General features: G+C 47.3%; 1 protein-coding gene across 1 annotated transcript; it reads left to right on the top strand.

The window, feature by feature from the left end:
- The first annotated feature begins 410 nt into the window (after window positions 1-410).
- On the top strand, window positions 411-27,689 carry LOC138661901 (DNA-directed RNA polymerases I and III subunit RPAC2-like). Its single transcript, XM_069746856.1, has 5 exons — window positions 411-499; window positions 1,554-1,651; window positions 16,413-16,489; window positions 18,710-18,792; window positions 27,546-27,689. Exons 1-5 carry the CDS (start codon window positions 461-463, stop codon window positions 27,591-27,593), a joined length of 345 nt encoding a protein of 114 aa, XP_069602957.1. The 5' UTR covers window positions 411-460; the 3' UTR covers window positions 27,594-27,689.

The raw sequence follows: 27,689 nt of genomic DNA, 5'->3' as shown, positions 1-27,689 counted from the left end.
CCGGGAATTTTTCATACAAATACATTGAAAGAGCAGAGCTTGCCAAACGTTGTTTTTTTAAAGACGTTTTTGGAGAGGATCCGCTCACACTAGTAGCTGCACACAGGGTATTGGTGGCAATATCGCGGCCTACCCTTATGGTCACACAGACTTTTTCAACATAATCTGCACCAAAATTCACATAAAAATCGCTTTAAAGTGAACCTGACACGTGAAAAAAACCGCTCTGGGAAAAGGGGAAGCAATGAAAGCGAAACAATGAAAACAGGTTGCGCCGTTAAGGAACCAGATTCCCCATAAGGTTTCTGTTCACCGATTGCAAGAAGAGATCTTGAAAATGAAGACGCGCTAGCAATGTTAGGCGTTAAACTACAACTCCCGTCACCCCCTGCGTCAAGCTGACGTCACCACCTCGCGACGCAGCGATGACGCGTCCACGAGGCGCCGACGTTCGGACGGCATGGCTGCGGGAGAGGAGAAGAAGCCGGTGCTGGAGATGGTAACGATGGCTGACGACGGCTGCGTTAGCGCCGGACATACAACAACTGCTGTGCGCGATTACATGGAGTGAACTGTGAGACCGGGGGCAGAACACGTGATCTTCCCACGTGCTTTTAAAGGGGGTTCTCCAGTGTCGCGCATGCGCAGCGTGTTTCTAGCACATTGTATGCGCTCACAGGTCAGATTAGCATGGCGGTAATCTCATCGAGCTCCTTAAAGAACAGCGATCTCTGCTATGTGCAGACTCCATTGAGGTCTATGGGGCCGATGTGTAAGTGCATCTTAGGGGGTTATGCGGTATCGTGCCCTAATGTGTATATGGCGCAGGGAAGCGTTGGCGCAGGCGCGTGTTCACGGGAAGGTGAATATGCAAATTGGCTCTTCTGAGAAAAAGAGGACTTAAACTCTATAGCGCCACCTATTGGAAGTAGCGATCCTACAAGTCACAATCAACCCTTTAACGAGTCGTGCAATATGACTTAGGATAAAAGCCAAATCAATATCTCAATTTGCAGACACGGTGTTTCGGGCTGTTGTCCCTCGTCAGTGCGAAGCATGAGAACTAATTTGGCTAGGTGAGAGGCTCTGGACTGGGGTCTAAGGGGTAACGTTTCTCCTTATCAGTTCTCATGCTTCGCACTGACGAGGGCCAACAGCCCGAAACACCGTGTCTGCGAATTGAGATACTGATTTGGCTTTTATCCCAAGTCATATTGCACGACTCGTTAAAGGGTTGATTGTGACTTGTAGGATCGCTACTTCCAACAGATGGCGCTATAGAGTTTAAGTCCTCTTTTTCTCAGAAGAGGCAATTTGCATATTATATTTCCCAGAGGAGCATTGCACAGCGAATAAGCCTCCTTACCTTGACAAGCCAGAGATGGTATGTCACTCTCCATAAGGAGAAACGATACCTCTTAGACCCTACACGGGAAGGTGAGTGACTGTCAATGCTTAGAAGCAGCACTGTGCGATTACATAACACAGGCACCAGGTGGCGGCAGAGAGCAGGAAATCCCTGATAAGTGCTTTTTATTTTGTCCCCTTTTTAGGTGCAGGGTAACGGGACAGACGAGTCCTGCGTCACTTTTGTGCTACATGAGGAAGATCACACGTTGGGAAATGCTTTACGCTACATGATCATGAAGAAGTAGGTGAACGAGTGATAAAACACCTAGAGGATTTTTTTTTCCACTTACATTAGGATCTTAAAGAGGATCTGTCACTTGACGCCACAATTCAAACTGCATATTATTATTTATTGTTCTAGAGCCATTTATTCCATGGCGCTTTACATGTGAGGAGGGGTATACATAATAAAAACAAGTACAATAATATTAAACATTACAAGTCATAACAGGTACAGGAGAAGAGGACCCTGCCCGCGAGGGCTCACAATCTACAAGGGATGGGTGGGGATACAGTAGGTGAGGGTAGAGATGGCCGTGCAGCGGATTGGTCGATCGGTGGTTACTGCAGGTTGTAGGCTTGTCGGAAGAGGTGGGTCTTCAGGTTCTTTTTGAAGGTTTTGATGGTAGGTGAGAGTCTGATATGTTGTGGTAGAGAATTCCAGAGTAGGGGGGAAGCACGAGAGAAATCTTGTGTGCGATTGTGGAAAGAGGAGATAAGAGGGGAGTAGAGAAGGAGATCTTGTGAGGATCGGAGGTTGCGTGTAGGTAAGTACCGGGAGACGAGGTCACAGATATACGGAGGACATTTGCTGTGGATGGCTTTGTATGTCATGGTTAGGGTTTTGTACTGGAGTCTCTGGGCGATAGGAAGCCAGTGAAGGGATTGACAGAGGGGAGAGGCCGGGAAATATCGGGGAGACAGGTGGATTAGTCGGGCAGCAGAGTTTAGAATAGATTGGAGGGGTGCGAGAGTGTTGGAGGGGAGGCCACAGAGCAGGAGGTTACAGTAGTCAAGGCGGGAGATGATGAGGGCATGGACTAGGGTCTTTGCAGATTCTTGGTTTAGGAATGTACGGATCCGTGAAATATTTTTGAGTTGAAGTCAGCAGGAAGTGGAAAGGGCTTGGATATATGGTTTGAAGGAGAGATCAGTGCCGAGTATTACCCCGAGACAGCGGGCTTGTGGGACTGGGGAGAGTGGGCAGCCGTTTATTGAATCTCAACCCAACTAGTCTAATTGACAGCTCCTCAGTGTCCCTCCTCCCTGCTGCTGCTATCATCTTGCGCTGCTCATTACAATTATTCAACACAGTCTTGAAAAAATCCCTTGCAAAAACGTCAGGTACAATATTAAACACACACTACCACTTCAATAAAGTGTAGAAAAGACGATACAAGCAAATATTAAAATATAATGCATTTTATTAAATATGATTTAAAATGAAATGTAAAAAATACCAAACAAAGCTATAAGAGCCACACAAAAGAAGAACACACTGAAGAGGAGACCTCTGGACGATGCCAAAAAATATCTGTATCACAGGTATGGTTAAAGAATTGTGCAAAAATTCATGAGACATTCATGCGCACCTGTGCCTAGATAACATAATCAGCCTGACATAATAAATGATAATAATAACGACAATGCGACCTATGTGCAAATAATGCTACAAAGGTAACGGCTAGCAAAATGCTATAAAAAGTGCCTGGTGCGTCGTGCAAACAAAGAACTGCATATATGTATATGAAGAAGGTGCTACAAAAACTGTCAAACACAAAGAACAGATAAATAACAGGGAAGTTACAAAAAAATCATATGTGCACAAAAAATAATAATCAGTCTGACATAGCAGATCTCTACAGAAATAAAAAAGCGCTCTCCATTTACTCGGACTCCCATGACAGCACGACGAGAGAGGGGATCCGCCCATTAGGAACAGGAAACCTACAGATACAAAAGGGCGGCACCTCTCCCTTGCCTCAGTTGGTTTCCTGTTCCTGAAGGGGACGGATACCTACAGAAGGAGCCCAGGCCGGCCGGCCGAATACGGTAGCGGGGGGGTCTCATACCTCGGCTGGTGCGGAGATTCCTGGAGACGCCACGGTGGTCCTTGCTGGATTTCACGGCAGTGGCGTTCGCAGCAGGGAGCGGAGTCCGGAGGATTTCCTGCCTCCATCAGCGTCGGCGCAGGTAAATATTCCCATTGGTGGTGCAGCGGTATGGTGTGGCTGCGGGTGCCGGGCTCAGGCGTGTGGGTGAGCTCCCGGAGCGCTGCGCTCCATCCCCGGCGTCCTGCACCGCTCTCAGCGCGTGCTGGAGCGTTTCCGGGTGCAGTGACGTAAGGGGGCGGGGTTAGTAGCCGCTTCCGGGTCGCCGGACGTCTGCGCATGCGCAGTCGTTCCAAGATGGCGGCGCCCATCGCGTCTGAGCGGCGGTTTTGACCGCAAGATCTCCTGCCCTCTGCTGTATCCTGGACCAATAGGGACAGCGCTGGCCCATCTGCTGACCAGATCCAAGGGGTATTTAAGCAGGTGGAGATGTTAGATCCCTGCTTTTGGTCGCATTTCGTCATGGATGGTGAGCAGCAGCAGCTGCCAGACGAGGTACGTCAGAAGCCCAAACAGAAAGATAGAGGCGACCAGCCCAGTCGTAAGAGCTCTTCCGAACAAGGATCCAGAGCTTCGACTAGGAAAGAACCCCCTCGGATTCCGGTACTTTACTTTGGCGCACGGGTAAGTGATCTACGTGAAAGTTCACTCTGTGACGCGGGCCCCTTATACTTTATCATTCCAGGGGAAGAAGAGTACGGGAAAGTCTAAACATAAGGAGTGTGCCCTCTGTGGAGTCCCTCTACCTGACTCTTGTTCAAAAAAATTATGTGCCCCCTGTATAACAGCAGACGGTGAGGTCTACAGGAGTGGGTTGGTGGTAGTGACATTAGGTCAGATATTAGTTATCTCCTATATTGTCCTCCCCTAGGTAGCAGAAGAGTCCGTAACTCCGGCAAACCTGAGGGAAATGATCCGGCTGGAAGTAAGGGAATCTCTACGGTCCCTATCCCAAGCGGAAGGCTCAAAGCATAGGACTCTCTTGGACTCTAATTCTTCAGAGGAAGAAAGAGAGGAAAATACCTATCTCTCCAGTCCTCTCTCCTCTTCATCAGATGAGGAGTCTGGACGATTTTGTCTACCCTTGGATAAAATTGACAAGGTTGTCAAATCAGTTAGAGGCACGATGGGTATAGAGGAACCTAAATCACAACCCTCGAAACAGGAGTTGATGTTTAGCGGACTTGATCGTAAAAAACAGAGATCTTTCCCGGTAAACGAGAAGATTCAGGACTTGATCCTTAGAGAATGGAAGAAACCGGAAAAAAAGGGGGCCTTACCACCGGCATTAAAACGCAGGTATCCCTTTGACGATCCGGTTGTGGATACATGGGATAAAGCTCCTAAATTGGACACGGCTGTAGCAAAAGCGTCAAAGAAAGCCTCATTACCCTTTGAGGATATGGGGACCCTTAAGGATCCTCTGGACAGGAAGGCAGATATCTTCCTTAAAGGTACCTGGGAGATGGCGGCTGGATCTCTCAGACCAGCCGTGGCGGCAACATGTACGGCCAGATCATTAATGGTCTGGCTAGATCAGTTAGTCTCAGCTTAAGGATGGTGCATCTAGGGACACTATTCTGACGGCTCTACCGACCATCCAGAATGCTGCAGCCTTCCTATCGGACACATCGGTGGACTCAGTCAGAATGGCGGCTAGAGCGGCAGGACTATCCAACGCGGCTCGCAGGGCCTTGTGGCTGAAATGCTGGTCAGGTGACATTCAGTCTAGAACTAAGCTCTGCGCCATTCCGTGTGAAGGACAATACCTCTTCGTCCAACTCTGGACGAGTTGTTGGAAAAAGCAGGGGATGACAAAAAGAAATTCCCCAATCTATATTCATCTTACCGCCGGCCCTTCAATGGAAGGAGATTTGGTCGCGGGAAGAAACGCGGGTCCTCTCCCACTAGAGAAAGTTTCAGATGGGAAGACAGACGCGGTAGAGGTACGGGCTATATGTTTCGCCGTTCCTCAAAGGATCAGAAAAAAACGGACCAATGACTAGCGATCCCTGTGGGGGGTAGACTGTCAGCATTCTCCTCAGCATGGCTTGACATTACGAACAGTAAATGGGTCAGAGGCATTATTACTGAAGGTCTAAAACTGGACTTCAATCACTGGCCTCGTGAAAAATTTAAATTAACCCCTTTACGTTCCTCCCCCCTTGAGCAGGCAGCTTTGGAAGCAGAGGTTATGAACTTATGTTCCAAGAACGTGCTGATTGAAATTCCGGAATCAGAAAGAGGAAGGGGATTTTATTCTCCTCTTTTTCTGATTAAGAAGCCAGACGGATCTTTTAGAACGATCATTAATCTCAAATGCCTTAATGAGTTCCTGGTCAATGAATCATTTAAAATGGAAACAATCAATTCAGCAATAAAAATGTTGTTTAATCACTGTTTCGTGGTAGTTGTAGATCTAAAAGATGCATACTATCATGTTCCGATACATAAACACTTCCAGAGATTCCTGAGAGTAGCTGTGTCAATGGGGGGCCAGATTCGCCATTTCCAGTTCAGAGCTCTTCCCTTTGGCTTATCAGCAGCTCCTAGGGTATTTACAAAGTTAGTGGCCGAAGTCATGGCGCACTTACGAGAGTCCGACATCCTGATTGTCCCCTACTTGGATGATTTCCTTATAGTAGGGAGCTCTGCAGACCATTGCCTTTCTCAGCTAGAGACAGCCACATCCAAACTTGAGCATCTGGGGTGGATCGTAAATTATGAAAAATCTCGTTTACAGCCCCAGAAAATACAAAGATTTTTGGGACTATTGTTAAACTCAGAATCCCAAAAGTGTTGTCTTCCACCCGACAAGTTGTTACATATCCAACAACAGGTGTCTAGGGCAATTGATAAACCATCCATGACCCTTAGACAGGCTGTCACTTTTAGGATCCCTAACCTCTTGCATTCCCGCTGTCCGTTGGGCCCAGTTCCACACCAGACCGTTACAATCCGAGGTGCTGATTAATGATAGAATCTTACAGGGGTCCCTGCAGAGTCAGATTACCTTGAGTCTAAAAGCACTCTCATCTTTTAAGTGGTGGCTAGTCAGTGAAAATTTATCGGCGGGGGTTCCCTGGGTGTCTCAGGTAACACGTGTGGTAACAACTGATGCTAGCCCTGCGGGTTGGGGAGCACACATGGATGACATGATGGTTCAGGGTCTATGGCCCCCTCCCCTAACATCAGCCTCCTCCAACCAGAAAGAATTAATGGCAGTAGAGCTTTCAGTGAAAAAATTCCTCATATATCTGCAGGGTCATCATGTCAAGATCCTATCGGACAACCGGGTGACGGTCGCGTACATAAATCATCAGGGTGGAACTCATTCCGAGTCACTGATGAGAGTGGCGGATCGTCTGTTCCAGACAGCGGAAAATCACTTCTTATCCCTATCCGCTCTACACATAAGAGGAAAAGAAAATGTCAAAGCGGACTTTCTAAGCCGCAACACCTTGAGACAAGGGGAGTGGTCCCTAAACAATTGCGTGTTCGATCAGATTGTCCACAAATGGGGACATCCAGAAGTAGATTTATTTGCTACCAGGGACAACCGGAAGACAACAAAATTCTGTTCCCTAAATCCCAGGGAAAATCCTCTGACGGTAGACGCCTTTCTGATCAATTGGGATTTTCAGCTGGCATATGCATTTCCTCCACTAGGCCTGTTACCCTTAGTAGTCAGGAAGATAAGAGAAGATCGGGCCAGAGTTATATTGATTGCCCCATTCTGGCCCAGAAGGGCCTGGTTCACTTGGCTCAGGATCATGTCAGTGGAGGACCGGACATTCCAGATCTGCTCTACCAGGGTCCGATCAGCCATCCTCAAGTAAAGAATCTCCATTTAACGGCATGGATTTTGAAAGGGCGTTACTAAAAAGCAAAGGGTTCTCCCCGAGTCTAATTGAGACCCTTATGAAAAGTAGAAAGCAAATAACCACAACAATTTACGCTAGAACCTGGCGGAAATTTCTGGCCTCTTCTGATTTTAATTTAGAAGAGGGATTACCTATAAAACAAATCTTAGAATTTCTGCAAAGAGTGTTAGAGCTAGGTCTATCTACTAGTACTCTAAGGGTACAGGTCTCGGCCCTAGGGGCTCTATTTTCATGTAACATCGCCAATAATTATTGGATCTCGAGGTTCATTAAAGCATCTATTAGATCTAGACCCATACATAAAGATAGATCTATGCCTTGGGATCTCAACCTAGTACTGTCAGCATTGACTAGAGAGCCGTTTGAACCTTTACAATCAGCTTCAATTAAGGCACTATCCCTTAAGACAGCTTTTCTTGTGGCAATTACATCTGCCCGTAGAGTTGGGGACATACAAGCTCTCTCCAGGGTATCCCCTTATACAGAGTTTCTACCAGACAGAGTAATCCTCAGACCGGACCCAGCCTATTTACCAAAAGTGTCATCACGGTTTCACAGGACACAGGAGATAGTTTTACCATCCTTCCTTCCCAATCCCTCCAACCCTAAAGAAGAACTACTCCATACATTAGATGTTAGGAGATGCCTGCTAGAATACATCTCTATTACTGACACATGGAAGAAAGATGATGCGTTATTTTTATCTTTCCAAAACCCTAGAAAGGGACTCAGGGTATCAAAGTACACACTAGCAAAGTGGATTAGGGAGGCTATCTCTTTGGCTTATACTGCAGGTGGGGGTCCGGCTCCGCAGAATCTGAGGGCGCATTCCACCAGGGCCATGGCTACATCCTGGGCGGAAAAGTCTGGAGTATCAATCGACCAGATATGTAAGGCGGCCACATGGTCATCCCCGTCCACCTTCTTTAAACACTATAGGTTGGATTTGGGGGCTTCCTCTGATCTCACATTCGGGTTAAGGGCCATAGTCCCTCCCTAAGGAAGCTTACATCTCTGTAATTCTCTCGTCGTGCTGTCATGGGAGTCCGAGTAAAGCATTAAGCTACTTACTGGTAGCGGCATTTCTCGGAGGCCCATGACAGCACCCTTAGTTCCCTCCCTATTCACGTGGGGGTTGCACTCCCTATAAATGTATATATTTCACAATATGATACCAGTTCCAATAGATGTCTGATATTTTGTATATAATCTGTATATAGTGTATATTTGTGTAGCACTAACCGCGGTAGTCCTCTCAAGACTGAGACAAGGGAGAGGTGCCGCCCTTTTGTATCTGTAGGTTTCCTGTTCCTAATGGGCGGATCCCCTCTCTCGTCGTGCTGTCATGGGCCTCCAAGAAATTCCGCTACCAGTAAGTAGCTTAATGCTTTATCAATAGTTATGTGATAAAGCGCCCTCCGTTTATCAATAGTTATGTAATAAAGCGCCCTCCATTTATCAATAGTTATGTAATAAAGCGCCCTCCATTTATCAATAGTTATGTAATAAAGCGCCCTCCATTTATCAATAGTTATGTAATAAAGCGCTCTCCATTTAATAGATAACGTACCATGATCAAATAAATCAGAAAAGATACATGTAACAAACTGGCAAGTGTTAATATTATTATTATTATTATTATACATTTTTATAGCGCCATTTATTCCATGGCGCTTTACATGTGAATACGGGGCAAATATAGACAAATACATTAAACATGAGCAGATAACAAGGCACACGAGTACATAAGGAGGGAGGACCCTGCCCGCGAGGGCTCACAGTCTGCAGGGGGTGGGTGAGGATACACTAGGAGAGGGAAGAGCTGGCTGTACGGCTGTTCAGTAGGTTGAGGATCACTGCAGGCTGTAGGCTTGTCGGAAGAGATGAGTCTTCAGGTTCTTTTTGAAGGTTTCTATGGTAGGCGCAAGTCTGATGTGTTGGGGTAGAGAGTTCCAGAGTATGGGGGAAGCACGGGAGAAGTCTTGGATGCGGTTATGGGAAGAAGAGATGAGAGGGGAGTAGAGAAGGAGGTCTTGGGAGGATCGGAGGTCGCGTGTAGGTAGGTACCGGGAGACCATGTCACAGATGTATGGAGGAGACAGGTTGTGGATGGCTTTGTATGTCAGTGTGAGGGTTTTGAACTGGAGTCTCTGGGCGATAGGAAGCCAGTGAAGGGCTTGACACAGGGGAGAGGCTGGGGAATAGCGGGGGGACAGGTGGATTAGTCGGGCAGCAGAGTGTAGGATGGATTGGAGTGGTGCCAGAGTGCTAGAGGGGAGTCCAGAGCGTAGGAGGTTGCAGTAGTCGAGGCGGGAGATGATAAGGGCATGCACTAGCGTTTTTGCAGTGTTGCGGTCAAGGAAAGCACGGATCCGGGAAATATTTTTGAGTTTGAGACGACAGGAGGAGGCAAGGGCTTGGATATGTGGCTTGAAAGAGAGGGCAGAGTCGAGGATCACCCCGAGGCACCGGGCGTGTGGGACTGGGGATAGTGAGCAGCCATTGACATTGATGGATAGGTCTGGTGGAGGGGTAGAGTGAGATGGGGGAAAGATGATGAATTCTGTTTTGTCCATGTTCAGTTGTAGAAAGCGAGCAGAAAAGAAGGCTGAAATGGCAGACAGACAGTGCGGGATTTTGGTAAGCAAGGAGGAGAGGTCAGGTCCGGAGAGGTAGATCTGCGTGTCGTCAGCGTAGAGATGGTACTGCATACCGTGGGATTCTATGAGCTGTCCCAGGCCGAAAGTGTAGATGGAGAAGAGTAGGGGTCCTAGAACAGAGCCTTGAGGAACACCGACTGACAAGGGGCGAAGTGAGGAGGTGGTGTGGGGGAGGGAGACACTGAATGTTCGGTCTGTCAGATATGACGAGATCCAGGAAAGGGCCAAGTCTGTGATGCCAAGGGATGAGAGGATTTGTAGCAAAAGGGAGTGGTCTACAGTGTCAAAGGCAGAAGACAAGTCCAGGAGAAGGAGGACAGAGTAGTGTCGCTTGCTCCTGGCAGTTAGTAGGTCATTGGTGACTTTAGTTAGGGCAGTTTCAGTTGAGTGATGGGAACGGAAGCCTGATTGTAACCGATCAAAGAGGGAGCAGGAGGAGAAGTGGGAGGACAGTTCAAGATGGACGTGTTGCTCCAGCAATTTGGAGGCATAAGGGAGAAGAGATATCGGGCGATAGCTAGACACAGAGGATGGGTCGAGGGAGGGCTTTTTGAGGATGGGTGTGATCTTGGCATGCTTGAAGGATGAGGGAAAGACACCTGTTGTGAGTGAGAGGTTGAAGAGGTGTGTTAGGGTTGGGATGAAGACCGTGGAAAGGTTAGGGATGAGGTGGGATGGGAGCGGGTCAAGCGTGCAGGTGGTGAGGTGTGATCTTGACAGGAGGGTGGAGAGCTGATCTTCTGTCATGGTGGAGAAGCTGGTTTTGGAGGAGCAGGGTTGAGCAGCTAAGAGGGGCAGTGGGCGCTGTGGGCCAAAGCTTTCTCTGATCGTATCGATCTTCTGTTTAAAGAAAGAGGCGAAGTCATCAGCAGAAATGAGGGGGGAGGGAGGAGGTGCGGGGGGACGGAGTAGAGAATTGAAAGTGTTGAAAAGCTGTTTAGGGTTGTGGGACAGGGAGGATATGAGGGATGAGAAGTAAGTTTGTTTTGCGGCAGTGAGCGCAGACTTGAAGCTGGCGAGGGACTGCTTGTATGCAGTGAAGTGGTCGGCAGAGTGGGATCGCTTCCATCTCCGCTCAGCAATCCTGGAAGCCCGTCTCAATTCTTTGGTCAGGCTGGTCAGCCAGGGCTGCCTGTTAATTGTACGAGTTTTACTATGCATGAGTGGGGTGGCCGAATCGAGTGTTGTTGTTATTGTGGTGTTATAAAAAGTGGCAGCAGCATCTGTGTCATGAAGGGAGGCTATGTCTGTGAGAGGGAGAAGGGACTCAGAGAGTGATTGTAAGTTGAGATGTTTGAGATTTCTGCGAGGGTGAGTGAGTTTGTGGAGTGGGGGTTGCACACTAGGAGAGGAGAGGGACGAGAATGTCAGTAGGTTGTATATATAAAGTGCTTAGTGCTCTGTACAAAAACCGTATAGCACATATATGCCAATACAAAAAGTGAAGGTCACCCTATAATCTGAAAATACCGGTCCAGAGATCTTTACACAAAATGTGTTAAATGTAACAAAGACCGCAGATATGGTTACTGAATGGAGTACTGGCGCAAAAAATATAATCATACCTGAATGTGAGTAAGGCTACTTTCACACTAGCGTTTTCTGCAATCCGTCACAATGCGTCGTTTTGCAGAAAAAGCGCATCCTGCAAAAGTTCTTGCAGGATGCGTTTTTTCCCCATAGACTTGTATTGACGACGCATTTGCGACGGATTGCCACACGTCGCATCCGTCGAGCGACGGATGCGTCGTGCTTTGGCGGACCATCGGGAGCAAAAAACGCTACATGTAACGTTTTTTGCTCCTGACGGACCGCTTTTTCCGACCGCGCATGCGCGGCCGGAACTCCGCCCCCACCTCCCCGCACCTTACAATGGGGCAGCGGATGCGCCGGAGAAATGCATCCGCTGCCTCCGTTGTGCAGTACGTTAAACGCTAGCGTCGGAATCTCTGCCCGACGCATTGCGACGGGGAGATTCCGACGCTAGTGTGAAAGTAGCCTAAGTATGAAAGGTCCCAAACTGCACGTGTGCTCTCACCCCGACAGCGCTGTTTCGCTAATGCTTCCCCATGTCGTTATTATTATCATTTATTATGTCAGGCTGATTATGTTATCTAGGCACAGGTGCGCATGAATGTCTCATGAATTTTGGCACAATTCTTTAACCATACCTGTGATACAGATATTTTTTGGCATCGTCCATAGGTCTCCTCTTCAGTGTGTTGTTCTTTTGTGTGGCTCTTACGGCTTTGTTTGGTATTTTTTACATTTCATTTTAAATCATATTTAATAAAATTCATTATATTTTAATATTTGCTTGTATCGTCTTTTCTACACTTTATTGAAGTGGTAGCGTGTGTTTAATGCTGCTCATTACAAGCTGCAGTTGTCAGTCAGCCGGTCAGAGATTGATTAGACATATGAGGTTTTCTTCGTTTTCTAGTATACTAATCTTAATATCACAACGATGCATCCATTTAGAGTTGGATTTCCAAAAGTAAGCACACCAGCTTCATCTGGTCTGAGATCTATTCTATGATGTGTACAGTTTATATTGTGGAATGCAGATCCACTTTAATGAGCTGTCATGTAGACAGACACTACAGGGAAGAAATAGCCACATTTCTAATTGTCACAACCATAAAAGTAAGTAACATAGTAACATAGTTAGTAAGGCCGAAAAAAGACATTTGTCCATCCAGTTCAGCCTATATTCCATCATAATAAATCCCCAGATCTACGTCCTTCTACAGAACCTAATAATTGTATGATACAATATTGTTCTGCTCCAGGAAGACATCCAGGCCTCTCTTGAACCCCTCGACTGAGTTCGCCATCACCACCTCCTCAGGCAAGCAATTCCAGATTCTCACTGCCCTAACAGTAAAGAATCCTCTTCTATTTTGGTGGAAAAACCTTCTCTCCTCCAGACGCAAAGAATGCCCCCTTGTGCCCGTCACCTTCCTTGGTATAAACAGATCCTCAGCGAGATATTTGTATTGTCCCCTTATATACTTATACATGGTTATTAGATTGCCCCTCAGTCGTCTTTTTTCTAGACTAAATAATCCTAATTTCGCTAATCTATCTGGGTATTGTAGTTCTCCCATCCCCTTTATTAATTTTGTTGCCCTCCTTTGTACTCTCTCTAGTTCCATTATATCCTTCCTGAGCACCGGTGCCCAAAACTGGACACAGTACTCCATGTGCGGTCTAACTAGGGATTTGTACAGAGGCAGTATAATGCTCTCATCATGTGTATCCAGACCTCTTTTAATGCACCCCATGATCCTGTTTGCCTTGGCAGCTGCTGCCTGGCACTGGCTGCTCCAGGTAAGTTTATCATTAACTAGGATCCCCAAGTCCTTCTCCCTGTCAGATTTACCCAGTGGTTTCCCGTTCAGTGTGTAATGGTGATATTGATTCCCTCTTCCCATGTGTATAACCTTACATTTATCATTGTTAAACCTCATCTGCCACCTTTCAGCCCAAGTTTCCAACTTATCCAGATCCATCTGTAGCAGAATACTATCTTCTCTTGTATTAACTGCTTTACATAGTTTTGTATCATCTGCAAATATCGATATTTTACTGTGTAAACCTTCTACCAGATCATTAATGAATAAGTTGAAGAGAACAGGTCCCAATACTGACCCCTGCGGTACCCCACTGGTCACAGCGACCCAGTTAGAGACTATACCATTTATAACCACCCTCTGCTTTCTATCACTAAGCCAGTTACTAACCCATTTACACACATTTTCCCCCAGACCAAGCATTCTCATTTTGTGTACCAACCTCTTGTGCGGCACGGTATCAAACGCTTTGGAAAAATCGAGATATACCACGTCCAATGACTCACCGTGGTCCAGTCTATAGCTTACCTCTTCATAAAAACTGATTAGATTGGTTTGACAGGAGCGATTTCTCATAAACCCATGCTGATATGGAGTTAAACAGTTATTCTCATTGAGATAATCCAGAATAACATCCCTCAGAAACCCTTCAAATATTTTACCAACAATAGAGGTTAGACTTACTGGCCTATAATTTCCAGGTTCACTTTTAGAGCCCTTTTTGAATATTGGCACCACATTTGCTATGCGCCAGTCCTGCGGAACAGACCCTGTCGCTATAGAGTCACTAAAAATAAGAAATAATGGTTTATCTATTACATTACTTAGTTCTCTTAGTACTCGTGGGTGTATGCCATCCGGACCCGGAGATTTATCTATTTTAATCTTATTTAGCCGGTTTCGCACCTCTTCTTGGGTTAGATTGGTGACCCTTAATATAGGGTTTTCATTGTTTCTTGGGATTTCACCTAGCATTTCATTTTCCACCGTGAATACCGTGGAGAAGAAGGTGTTTAATATGTTAGCTTTTTCCTCGTCATCTACAACCATTCTTTCCTCACTATTTTTTAAGGGGCCTACATTTTCAGTTTTTATTCTTTTACTATTGATATAGTTGAAGAACAGTTTGGGATTAGTTTTACTCTCCTTAGCAATGTGCTTCTCTGTTTCCTTTTTGGCAGCTTTAATTAGTTTTTTAGATAAAGTATTTTTCTCCCTATAGTTTTTTAGAGCTTCAATTGTGCCATCCTGCTTTAGTAGTGCAAATGCTTTCTTTTTACTGTTAATTGCCTGTCTTACTTCTTTGTTTAGCCACATTGGGTTTTTCCTATTTCTAGTCCTTTTATTCCCACAAGGTATAAACCGCTTACACTGCCTATTTAGGATGTTCTTAAACATTTCCCATTTATTATCTGTATTCTCATTTCTGAGGATATTGTCCCAGTCTACCAGATTAAGGGCATCTCTAAGCTGTTCAAACTTTGCCTTCCTAAAGTTCAATGTTTTTGTGACTCCCTGACAAGTCCCCCTAGTGAAAGACAGGTGAAACTGCACAATATTGTGGTCGCTATTTCCTAAATGCCCAACCACCTGCAGATTTGTTATTCTGTCAGGTCTATTAGATAGTATTAGGTCTAAAAGTGCTGCTCCTCTGGTTGGATTCTGCACCAATTGTGAAAGATAATTTTTCTTGGTTATTAGCAGAAACCTGTTGCCTTTATGGGTTTCACAGGTTTCTGTTTCCCAGTTAATATCCGGGTAGTTAAAGTCCCCCATAACCAGGACCTCATTATGGGTTGCAGCTTCATCTATCTGCTTTAGAAGTAGACTTTCCATGGTTTCTGTTATATTTGGGGGTTTGTAACAGACCCCAATGAGAATTTTGTTACCATTTTTCCCTCCATGAATTTCGACCCATATGGACTCGACATCCTCATTTCCTTCGCTAATATCCTCCCTTAAAGTGGACTTTAGACAAGACTTTACATAGAGACAAACCCCTCCTCCTCTCCGATTTTTACGATCCTTTCTAAACAGACTGTAACCCTGTAAGTTAACTGCCCAGTCATAGCTTTCATCTAACCATGTCTCGGTTATTCCCACTATGTCAAAGTTACCTGTAGATATTTCTGCTTCTAGTTCTTCCATCTTGTTTGTCAGGCTTCTGGCGTTTGCGAGCATGCAGTTTAGAGGATTTTGTTTTGTTCCAATCTCCTCACTGTGGATTGTTTTAGAAATGTTCTTACCTCCCTTCTGAGTACAATTAGTGTAACCCATCCCTTATAATTGGTGGATAATCCTAAAGAAAAAAATAAGAATGAATTGCATTTTTGCAAAAATAATTCATATAAATGCAATGGTAATGTACAGTACGCGTCCCCAAAGTGCGTTTGAGTGGATTTTTTTAAGTCCCTTTATTTTTAATCTTGTAGATGTATTTTGCGCCAAAAATGCAAAGTTCTCTTTATTTTTGTCTTTAAGCTTTATTTGCTCTTTGTTTCTTAGAAAATTTTAAGTCCCTCTGAAATGACAAAAAAAGTTTTGCTCAAATAATTCCAGGGGTACATAAAAGGAATCCCCAAGTGGGGACTGGAGAACATTTAAGCAAAAAAAAAAAAAAAAAAAGGCGGCTTTTTAAAAAGTTGCAATTGGCTGAAAACATCTGGAAACCCCAAACTGCGTCTACAATGGCATAAAAGACATAAAAAAAAATCAGGTGAAGACTTGTAAACCCATACTGTGTATAAGACAGACTTAAAAAAAAAAGTTGGAAATTGAATGAAGAATTGGGCTCAAATGAAAAACAGCAAAAAAAACCCAATTGGTGCGCATGCAATAATGAATCGGGCCCAAAAAGTGCAAAAAAAAAAAAAAGTACATGTAGAGGTAAACCGTGGGTGGGCTTCTCATGACACTTCCGGAACGCCATATTGCCAGTGTTATGGGGTTAGTCTATGTGTGTATATATAATATATCTATTCTTTTCTGCAGCCCAGAAGTCGACTTTTGTGGATACAGCATCACGCATCCTTCAGAAACCAAAATCAATTTTCGCATTCAGGCGCGAAGTACGTACATACGGGTACAGTATGGGGCTCGGAGAGGTGAGGGAGGAGAGGCACCGAGAACCTGCACAGAGCCTAGAAAATGAGAGGTGGAAATGGTTTCGCCCCACTTATTCCATCCTCTGGGGTTCGTTTATTTGATATGCGATGAAGGGAAATATTTTGCAGAGGTTGTATGTAAAGAGACTTCCCTCGTGCAGCAATAAATGTGTGATTGGGGGCTTCCTCCCGATGAGACCCCTACCAATCACAAGAACAAGGGTCCAGCGAATAAGGGCCAGGGTGCAGCCGACAAGTAATGTGAGATCTTCAGCTGTTATGTAGGTTTCATTTAAAGGGCTTGTTCTATCCTCAGGAGAGCTCCAATCCCCTGCCTCCCGGATTCTTGCTTACCGGGGTGCTCGGTGAATTCTTGACATTTTGGACCAGTTCCATGGTGGCTCCATTGTTTCTAACTGTCCCATGGTGTAGAAGCATAGGATCTCTTTAGCTGGCCAGATCCAGCTTACTATAGAAGAGATAGAGAGAGAGTGCAAATGTGTGCTTGTTGCCTAGGAGACCAGCCACCTCTGACAAACTGCTGAAGTGGCCTTTAACTTAGGCAATGAGCAGTAAACAAATAAATTAAATACCCTTCTGTTTATATCAAATTGCAAGTTGTGTACGTGCTCTGCAATTTTGCCCTGTTAAGACGAGACATCCTCTTTAAAGGGGTCGTCCTGTCCAAACCGATAAGTCTGCAGTCACTCTGTGTGACTGCAGACTTATGAATCCCCCCTCCCCCCAGAGCATGCACTGTTCACTGCGGGGGTTCACCGGATTCAGACCCGGGATCAGTGTATGTATGCATTATACAGACCCCCGGCCAGTGGATGCGGCCTCGCTCCATACATTTGTATAGAGTGAGGCTGCGGCCTCAGCTAAGCAAAGGTGTATGGAATGAGGCCGCGGCCACTGGCCGGGGGTCTGTACAATTCATACATACACTGATCCCGGGTCTGAATCCGGCGAATCCCCGCAGTGCTCAGTGTGTACACTGGGGGGGAATCATAAGTTTGCAGACTTACTGGTTTTGACAGGACAACCCCTTTAAGCCTCGTATCGACATTGGAAATGTTGTACATTACTTTAGTTCTTGCAGCTGTTTAGCTCTGCTCTGTTAGGACAGACTATGATTGTTCATCCCAGGTTATCGCCATTGGTATTACAGAGAACCTGTTGTCAGAATCAGGTCTCACATAAAAAAAAACTATCGCCTTAATCAGCGCCTGTGCTACATTCCCTACAGGGATATATAACCCCCCCCCACCCGTATGCCCCCAAAAACCTTAATAAATTCTCCCGCACTCTATTAAATTGTGTCTGTCCGGTCTGATAGGCGTCCTTACTGAGGGGTCTATCCCTCCTGCCGTCCTCCTTAACTGATTGGCATGGATGATGGCTTCTGTGTCATGCACAAAGGTGAGCGACATCTCGTGCCTGCGCAGAAACATGGCCGGCTCACTCGTATGTACTTTGCTCTACCCCACAAAGCCTTAAACATAAGGGCACACTCACACTTATGTTATTGGCTCTGCACAGGCGTGAGCTGGTGATGTCGCTGCGCCGGCGCGAGCTGGTGATGTCTCTGCGCAGGCGCTAGCTGGTGATGTCGCTGCGCAGGCGCGAGCTGGGGATGTCTCTGCGCAGGCGCGAGCTGGTGATGTCTCTGCGCAGGCGCGAGCTGGTGATGTCTCTGCGCAGGCGCGAGCTGGTTGTGTCTCTGCGCAGGCGCGAGCTGGTGATGTCTCTGCGCAGGCGCGAGCTGGTGATGTCTCTGCGCAGGCGCGAGCTGTCGCCCGGCTATTTGGATGACACAGAAGGCGTCAATCAGAAGGAGGAAGGATAGAGAACGTATAAAGGACGCCTATCAGTCCTGGCAGGCACAACTTACATAGAGCGATGGCGAATTTAAGGTTTTTTAGGGGGATATACAGGGGAGTTAGGGGGTTACTTATACCCCTTTATGGAATGCAGCCCAGGCGCTGGTTAAGGTGATGGTTTTAGGTCACACATGAGAAAACTGGTGACAGGTTCCCTTTAAATATAATGCTGTGGCTCACAAGTCTGACGTCTGCTGACTTTTGCAGACAACCCCAAGCTAATACACAATCCTGACTCCCTCCATTTCTTTTTACCATGCTTCTACTGAGAACATGAGTTACCCAAATTCTCCCCTTCCAGATGGACTGCCAGCGGTGGAGCCATTTAGGAAAGGACTTAATGACCTGATGGACGCCTGCCAGCATGTTCTCAACACATTTGAGGTATGGGACAGATGGACATTACAGGGGTCTGCTCCTCTTGGGTCTTCCCAGGGGGTCCCGTACCTTCCTCATAGACCATGGTCTGTACCCGGGGCACACATTCAGTTGGGACAATGCTGGTCCTTGACCCTCATTTTCACATTTTCCTGTTGAGCTCGATGTAGTGAATTGACGGGAAGCTGCAGATGATCGGGCTCACTGTCCGCTGTAGTTGATGTGAATTATCCAGGTTCTGGCCCGTTCTGCAGCAGAAATGTCTCACGTATGAACACAGATGAAGGAGCATTGTCATCTACGGGTGCATTTGTTCATGGGCCTGTAAGCTCCGAGGGTTAGTGGCCCGGACCTGGTCTCCCCACCGGTCTCTGTATTAGTAATGCTATTTAACTAGTGAAAATCTTTTTGATGATTCCACATCCTAAACCAGTGTGGTTGGGGAACTTATTAGGTTAACATTGAAATTGGGACAATAAATCTGTGAGTATTCCCATCTCCAAGATCCTATCCCAATATGTGGTAGGTGTAATAATAATAATATTAGCAGCAAATGCCTCCGATTAGAAATGTAGTATAGTTTTTCTGAGTTCCTATATCTCTTTTCTCATGTGCAGATGTTGCAGGACCTTGGGTATCCATGGTTACCACCACCGATATAGTGACCGTTGGCTAATTGCTAGTGGTCGTAACCATGGATACCCAAGGTCCTGCAGTGTTTGTACATGAGAAAAGAGATCTAGCGAATCAGAAGAGCTATACTACATGTCTAATTGGAGATATTTGCTAATATTATTATTATTACTACACCTACTACATATTGGGGAAGGATCTTGTAGATAGGAATACCTCTTTTAAGGAGTTTAGTGTTGTTAGCATGAAAATGTCTTTTTGATGCTCCGTGTCAGTAATTGGTTAATTTATTTTAGTTAAGCAAAAAAAAAAGAAGGTAAAACGATCGTACGAGACTAGAAAACATGGTTGCTTCTTTTAACCCCTTCATGACCGGAGGTATTTTTGTTTTCATTTTTTTGCTCCCTTTCTTCCCAGAGCCATAAATTTTTTTTTAACTTTTCCGTCAATATGGCCATGTGAGGGCTTGTTTTATGCGAGACGAGTTGTACTTTTAAACATCACCATTGGTTTCAACATACCGTGTCCTGGAAAACAAATCCCAATTGCGGTGAAACTGCAAAAAAAAAGTGCCATCCCACAGTTTTTTGTCTGGCTTTTTTACTAGGTTCGCTAAATTCTTAAACTGACCTGCCATTATGATTCTCCAGGTCATTAGGAGTTCATAGACACCAAATATGTCTAGGTTGTTTTTTACCTAAATGGTGAAAAAAAATTCTAAACTTTGTTAAAAAAAAAAAAAAAATTAAATTAAAAATTGCACCATTTTCCGATACCCGTAGCATTTCCATTTTTTTGTGATCTCTGGTTGGGTGAGGGCCTATTTTTTTTTTTTTTTTTGCTCGCCATGCTGACTGTTTTAATGATACCATTTCGGTGCAGATACGTTCTTTTGATTGTCTGTTATTGCATTTTAATGCAATGTCGCAGTGACCAAAAAAACGTAATTATGACGTTTTGACTTTTTTTTTTTTTATTGCTACGCCGTTTAGTGATCAGGTTAATACTTTATATTTATTGAGAGATCGGGTGATTCTGAACGTGGCAATATCAAATATGTGTAGGTGTGATTTCTTTCTCGCCTCATTGGGGGACACAGGAACCATGGGTGTATGCTGCTGTCGCTCGGAGGCTGACACTATGGAAATAAAGAAGTAACTCCTCCCCGGCAGTATACACCCTCCGACAGGCACCAGGCAACTCAGTTTTTGCTTAGTGTCTGTAAGAGGCGGACCTGGATCTAACCCCAGATCCGCATTTCTTTTACAGGGATTTGTTGTTTGTTATTAATCATTTCCTCTTTCTTTTTCAGACTCTTTTCTTCAGGGTAACAGGGTGCAGTTTTCTCACCCTGTTTTCCCCACTTTGAGCGACTGAGAGAGCAGTGTGGTATCACCCACATCGCACCCTCGGACCCGCTGGGCAGGACTTAGTCCCCTGTCACCCATCCGGGTGTTCAGGGTAACCTTCTTCTCGGTGGCCAGTCCTGTCCTGTCCATTTTCCCCTCCTCATCCCTCTCCTCGGAGCACATGGCGCGGGAAGGAGGACTTCTTCCAGGACCCTCTACTCCACCAGGGATCCTGATGTTTCCTCATCTTCACGTAGGGGATCTTCAATCAACAAACCCCCTCCCCCCCCCCCCCTCCACCACCTGCCCAGCAGTGATCGCCTCTTACCAGACCTCCTTTCTGATAAGGGGACCGAGGAGGGAGAGGGCCGCATTCTCAGCGCCGGGACGCGCTATCGCCGCAGGAAGGGAAGCAGAAACACTAGCATCTTTTTCCCCCTCTTTATTCAAACTTGCAGGCACGCGCCCGCCATTTCTCCCTGTCTCCCGGTCTTTTTCTTTCTTTTTGGCGCTTGAGCCCCCTCTTGTGGCAGCCGGCGTTATTTGCGGCCGGGACGTTTCAGCGTGTCTCTCCCAGCTTTTTCTTTCTTTTTGGCGCTTGAACGCCCTCTTGTGGCGGCCGGCGTTATTGCGGCCGGGACGTTCTCAGCGTCTTAGGGGGGCGTTCCTTTCTATCCCCCCCTTCGGTGTCTGTGCACGCCCACGGCGTCGCACTGTCCCCGCGCTCTTTTCTCCTGCTTCCTGCTCCCTGTCAGCGTCTGCTCACCGCGTGGGACACAGGATTTTCTCTGGGAACACAGGCACCTGCGGCTACCGCTGTTGCTGTCCGTCAGCAGGCTCAGCACTACTAGTACTCCACCTGGCAGTATTTCTCCATGGAGAAGGTAATATCCACCTATGTCCGACCCCACCCCGGCCTTTGCCCCCTCGGCCATCCATTACGCCTGTGCTCACTGTAAGAAAAAGTGGGCCTCAGGTCAGCCTTCACCCTTCTGCCCATCCTGCGTTCCTCCCACCATGTCCATCCCTCAGGAAGCTCCTAGGTCCCGTGATGAGTGCACCGCCCCTCCCCCGGAGTGGGCTGTTGCTATGTCTCAATCAGTGTCCGACCTGACTAAGGTTTCTCAGTCCCTGGTCCAGGCACTTGAACGTATCCCGCTTCTCTCTAATGCCACCAGTGCCACGAACGCCTCACACGGCAATTCGCTCGCACCTGTCCTAGACCCTCACAGAGGCAGACCGGACAAAAGAGACAGAAAAAGGACCTTATCTAGATCCTCTTCCAGTTCCCTGGACGGGATTCCCCTATCTGCCCATTCCCCCTCCTCGCAGGCGGACGTCGGGTCTGATCTATCCTCTCAGTCGGAATCTGACTCTGGTGCAGATCAGACTTCCGGAATGCAGGAGATGATTGATAGCCTTATTTCAGCTATCGTTCAGACGCTTGATCTTAAGGAAGATGAGGCAAGCTCTCAGGACGTCTCCGTTGCGTTTAAACGGATTAAACGTCCCTCTAGGTTTTTTCCTAATAACAAGGAGTTTGATAACACTACCTCTACACACTGGGAAAACCCTGGCAAGCGTTTCCCTGGCAGGAAACGGCTTGACGTATTATACCCTTTTCACTCCGACCTTGTCTCCAAATTGTCCGAGTCTCCTAAGGTCGACCCTCCCGTCTCCAGGCTATCCTCGCAGACGGTTCTGTCTATCCTGGACGCGGCTTCCCTTAAGGACCCCGCGGACAGACAGATCGAGGCACTAGCAAAATCGGCATTTGAGGCTTCCGGAGCCTCCCTTTGCCCTAGTTTCGCCTCGTCATGGGTAGCCAAGGCTGTATCAGCCTGGGCCAAGACCCTGCGCAGGGGCATTTTAGCTTCTGCTCCTGCTGAGGAACTGTCCGAATTAGCGGATCAGATTTCGCTGGCAGGAAAATACCTCATGAATGCCTCCCTTGATGCAGGGCTAACGGCAATATTGTCGCCATTCGCCGGATTCTTTGGCTAAAGGCGTGGAACGCTGACCCCGCTTCTAAGAAATCGCTCACTGGTGTACCTTTCCAGGGTTCCAGACTCTTCGGCACCCAACTAGATCAAATGATCTCGGACGCTACGGGTGGTAAGAGTACCTCTTTACCCCAGTCCAAGCCGAAACGTCCCTTCAACAGGAGGGGCCCTCAGTCCTTTCGTCCCTTTCGGTCCTTTGCCTCTTCAGGAAATCCCACCCAGGACCGTTCCTCGTCACAAGGGGACAGAAGAAAACCTTCTTTCAGGCCTCCACCGCGTTGGAGAGCCAAGAGCCACCCCGCAAAACAATCTGGATCTCGGGGCCACAGGTTTTCTAATAAATGATGGGTCGCCTCCACCTGGAACTCCTTCCAGGGTTGGAGGCTGCCTTCTTCTGTTCTCAGAAGTTTGGCTTTCAGTAGTTGACGACGCCTGGGTCAGGGAGATCGTCACGTCAGGCTACAAAATAGAATCTTCTTCGCCCCCAGGAAGCCGTTTCATGCTCTCTCGTCCTCCCATACAGCCCTCTCATCTCCAAGGGGTTCTCCAGGCCGTCGAGTCACTCCTCACCTCAGGAGTCGTAGTACCTGTGCCTTTTTGCAAACGATTTTCGGGTTTTTACTCAAACCTGTTCGTGGTTCCAAAAAAGGACGGCTCTCTACGTCCGATTTTGGATCTCAAGCGATTGAACTGCCATCTTCGGATTCGGCACTTCAAAATGGAATCTCTGCGCTCAGTCATCGCGTCCATGGAGCCGGAAGAGTTTCTGTGCTCAGTGGACATTCGGGATGCATACCTTCACGTTCCGATTTGCGTACAGCATCAGAGGTTCCTCCGGTTCGCGATCCACAAGCATCATTACCAGTTCACGGCCCTCCCTTTCGGGCTGGCGTCTGCTCCCAGGGTCTTCACGAAGGTCATGGCAGCTGTCATGGCCATTCTGCGCTCAAAGGGGATCCTAGTAATCTCATACCTCGACGACCTCTTGATCAAGGGCTCGTCTCATCGGGATTGCAGCCAGAGCCTCCAGTTTACTCTGGACTTGCTAGTTCACCTCGGCTGGTTAATCAACTACCAGAAGTCTTCCTTGATTCCAACCCAGCGTCTGGAGTTCCTGGGCATGGAATTCGACACCTCTCAGGCTCAGGTCTTCCTCCCCAAGGGGAAGTTCCTTTTTCTTCGTCGGGGTGTCAGAGCACTAAAGGGCCCGAATCCTCCGTCTCTCCGCCTCGCTATGAGGGTTCTGGGGAAAATGGTTGCTTCTATCGAGGCGGTCCCCTATGCCCAGTTCCACTCTCGTCCCCTCCAGCTGGCCCTTTCTCTTTCTCCACCTCACAGCCCAGGGCCGCTGGATGGCTCGGGAGGCGTGCCTCCCTATCAACCTCTTGGAAATCAGAGCCATCTTCCTAGTCCTCATCCGCTGGGAGCCCCTCCTCTCTGGAAAGCTGGTCCGCATTCAGTCGGACAACGCCACGGCCGTGGCATACATAAACCACCAGGGAGGGACTCGCAGCAGTCAAGTCATGACGGAAGTGGCAAAAATTCTCAGATGGGCGGAGGTTCACGTCCCCTCTCTGTCAGCCGTCCACATTCCAGGGGTGGACAATTGGGAGGCCGACTTTCTAAGTCGCCAGGGCATCGTTGCGGGCGAGTGGTCTCTTCTTCCCGCAATCTTCAGCCAGATTTGCCCCCGGTGGGGCGTTCCAGATGTAGACTTGATGGCCTCCCGGGCAAACCACAAGGTTCCCCAGTACGTCTCCAGATCTCGGGATCCGAGGGCCGTCTGATGCGACGCTCTCGTGATCTCATGGGCCCAGTTCCGGATGCCCTATCTGTTCCCGCCTCTCCCCTTGATCCCAAGGGTAGTAAAAAAGATCAAGACAGAAGGAGTCCCCGTACTCTTGGTAGAGCCAGATTGGCCTCGCAGGGCCTGGTATGCGGAACTGGTGAACATGCTATCTGACGTTCCGTGGAGGCTTCCGGATCTTCCGGACCTTCTTTCGCAGGGGCCCCTCTCCCACCCGAATTCTCGGTCTCTGAATTTAACGGTATGGCCGTTGAGGCCGCGGTCCTGAAGAACGCGGGTTTTTCGCATAGCGTCATCCAGACTATGATAAGGGCGAGGAAACCGGCTTCCTCGCGTATCTACCACAGATGTTGGAAGGCCTTTTTCCGGTGGTACCAGGAAAACAATCTGTTTCCTATGACCTTTTCCCTTCCTTCCCTTCTCAGCTTCCTTCAAGCGGGTCTAGATTCGGGTCTTTCCCTTAGCACCTTGAAGGGTCAGATTTCCGCTCTATCCATTCTTTTTCAAAGAGACCTAGCTTCCCTACCTCAGGTGAGGACCTTCATCCAGGGGGTTGCTCATATTGCTCCCCCTTATCGTCCTCCTGTCGAGCCTTGGGATCTCAATCTCGTCTTAGACGCCCTCCAGCGGGCGCCCATTGAACCGCTTCAGGACGTTTCCTTCTCGCTTCTATCCTGGAAGGTAACCTTTTTGGTCGGGTCGCCATCACCTCCATCAGAAGGGTGTCAGAACTGGCGGCATTATCCTGTCGTTCTCCCTTTCTAGTCCTGCATCAGGACAAGGTGGTTCTTCGTCCGGTTCCTTCCTTCTTACCGAAGGTAGTCTCATCCTTTCACATCAACGAGGACATTGTCCTCCCTTCCTTTTGCCCTTCCCCGGTTCATCCCTTGGAGAAATCGCTTCACAAGTTAAATGTGGTCAGGGCTATCCGGATTTACCTCGCCAGAAACGCCTCCTTTCGTCAGGCTGATTCTCTGTTCATCGTCTCGGATGGGCGTCGAAAGGGACTTCCCGCCTCCAAGTCCACGATTGCTCGTTGGATCCGTTCGGCGGTTCTGGAGGCATACCGTGTCCAGGACAAACGACCTGTGGGAGCTTCCTGGGCAGTTCGTCACCAAGCTTCGGCCTCGCAGGTTTGCAAGGCTGCTACGTGGTCATCCATTCACACCTTTAAGTTCTACGGGGTGCACACTCAGGCTTCTGCGGACGCGAGCCTGGGTAGGAGGATACTGCAGGCGGCGGTTTCTGACCGGCCTACCTAACTCCTCCTTTTTGCAGAATATCCCGCCCTAGGGACTGCTTTTGGACGTCTCATGGTTACCTGTGTCCCCCAATGAGGCGAGAAAGAAAGAAAGGCATTTTTGGTTCTTACCGTAAAATCTCTTTCTTGGAGCCTTCATTGGGGGACACAGCACTCTCCCTTGAAGTTGTACCGTGTTGGCCAACGTGCCGCTGTTGTGGGTTGGTACATAGGTTGAGTTTTATATTACCTGTTCCTACTACTGCTTTTGCACCAACTGAGTTGCCTGGTGCCTGTCGGAGGGTGTATACTGCCGGGGAGGAGTTACTTCTTTATTTGCATAGTGTCAGCCTCCTAGTGGCAGCAGCATACACCCCATGGTTACCTGTGTCCCCCAATGAAGGCTCCGAGAAAGAGATTTTACGGTAAGAACCAAAAATCCCTCTTTTTTTTAATTTACCATATATATATATATATATATATATATATATATATATATATATATATATATATATATATTTAATGGTTTTATTTTGAATGCAGCAAAAGGGGGGTGATTTGAACTTTTTATATTTTTTGTTCTGTTTTTAAAACTTTTTTTTTTTACTTTTGGCATGCTTCATGGGAGACTAGAAGCTGCCATAACCCGATCGGCTCAGCTACATTCAGGCAATGATCAGTTCGCCTCTATGTAGCCAAATTACTCACTTGCTAGGAGCGCCAACCACTGGGCGGGGCTCACAGCAAGCTGGCAGTGACAACCACAGAGGTCTCCAGGAGACCTCTGGTTGTCATACCAACCCACCGTTGACCCACGATCACATGACTGGGTTCACTGGTGGGCGGATTTCTGGCACGATTGCAGGAAATGCATGTTAAATGCCGCTGTCAGCATTTGACAGCAGCATTTAACAGGTTAATAGCCGCGGGTGGATCGCGATTCCACCCATGGCTGTTCCGGGCACATGTCAGCTGTTCAAAACAGCTGACGTGCCGGAAAAGGTGCAGGCTCTGGTGGAGAGGCATCCAATGATGGATAAATCCGTCATTGGTTGTTACGGGGTTAATAATGGCGCCTCTCGCAACCAAGGGCCATATTTAGTCTTGCATCTTTGTAACAACGACACTAAAGTCCATGACCCATTTCAGGAAGAAATCCACGTGTTTCCAGGTCACATGCAGGGCACATTTAGGCTACGTTCCCACAATTAGTTTTTGGTGAGGTTTTTTTTTTTTATGCTGCATCTTTTCGTGAAAAAAAATTCAAGTGATGTATTTTACTTAATGGGGCAGAAAATCATCAAAAGCTCATTGCGGGAACGTAGCCTTGCACATTTTGGCTTTGCTGCGGAAATTTTCAACTGCAAATCTAACAAAATCTGCAGAGAGAAATGTAGATATTGGCATCAATTCTTATATCTTTGTTACTTAGAATGGGCTAAAATAAATTCTATATACAAGTCTTGGCAAGAAATAAACTCCCCTCTTCCACGTCTCCTGCCACTGTGGAGGCCAGAAAACAGAGACTGGCGGGGACCTAGGGCAAGTATGTCGGCATGATGCAGAGACCGGCGGGGTGCCAGGCGCAGGAGGTTTGGAAGGGGGTTTACTTTTTTTTTTTTTAGTTCAGCAGATTCTTACCCAGCGTTCACACTTGCAGATCACATCCACAGATAATGGTTTCTTTTTTGTTTCTAACGTCACAACCCCCATTTTTGTTTTCACAGACCAGTATGAAACGATACAACGACCAAAAGGAGACTGGGATGGAGTGATCGTCCTGGAGTAGTGTGTACAGCGTCCTGTAATATACGTTTTTTTGTTGTTGTTTTTTTTGTTTTGTAAGTCTAAATATACCTGCACCATCCCCA

This window comes from Ranitomeya imitator, chromosome 2 (assembly GCF_032444005.1).
Source record: "Ranitomeya imitator isolate aRanImi1 chromosome 2, aRanImi1.pri, whole genome shotgun sequence".
Taxonomy (NCBI): Eukaryota; Metazoa; Chordata; class Amphibia; order Anura; family Dendrobatidae; genus Ranitomeya; species Ranitomeya imitator.
Note: the sequence above shows the minus strand (reverse complement) of the source record. Positions and strands in the feature narration are given on the sequence as shown.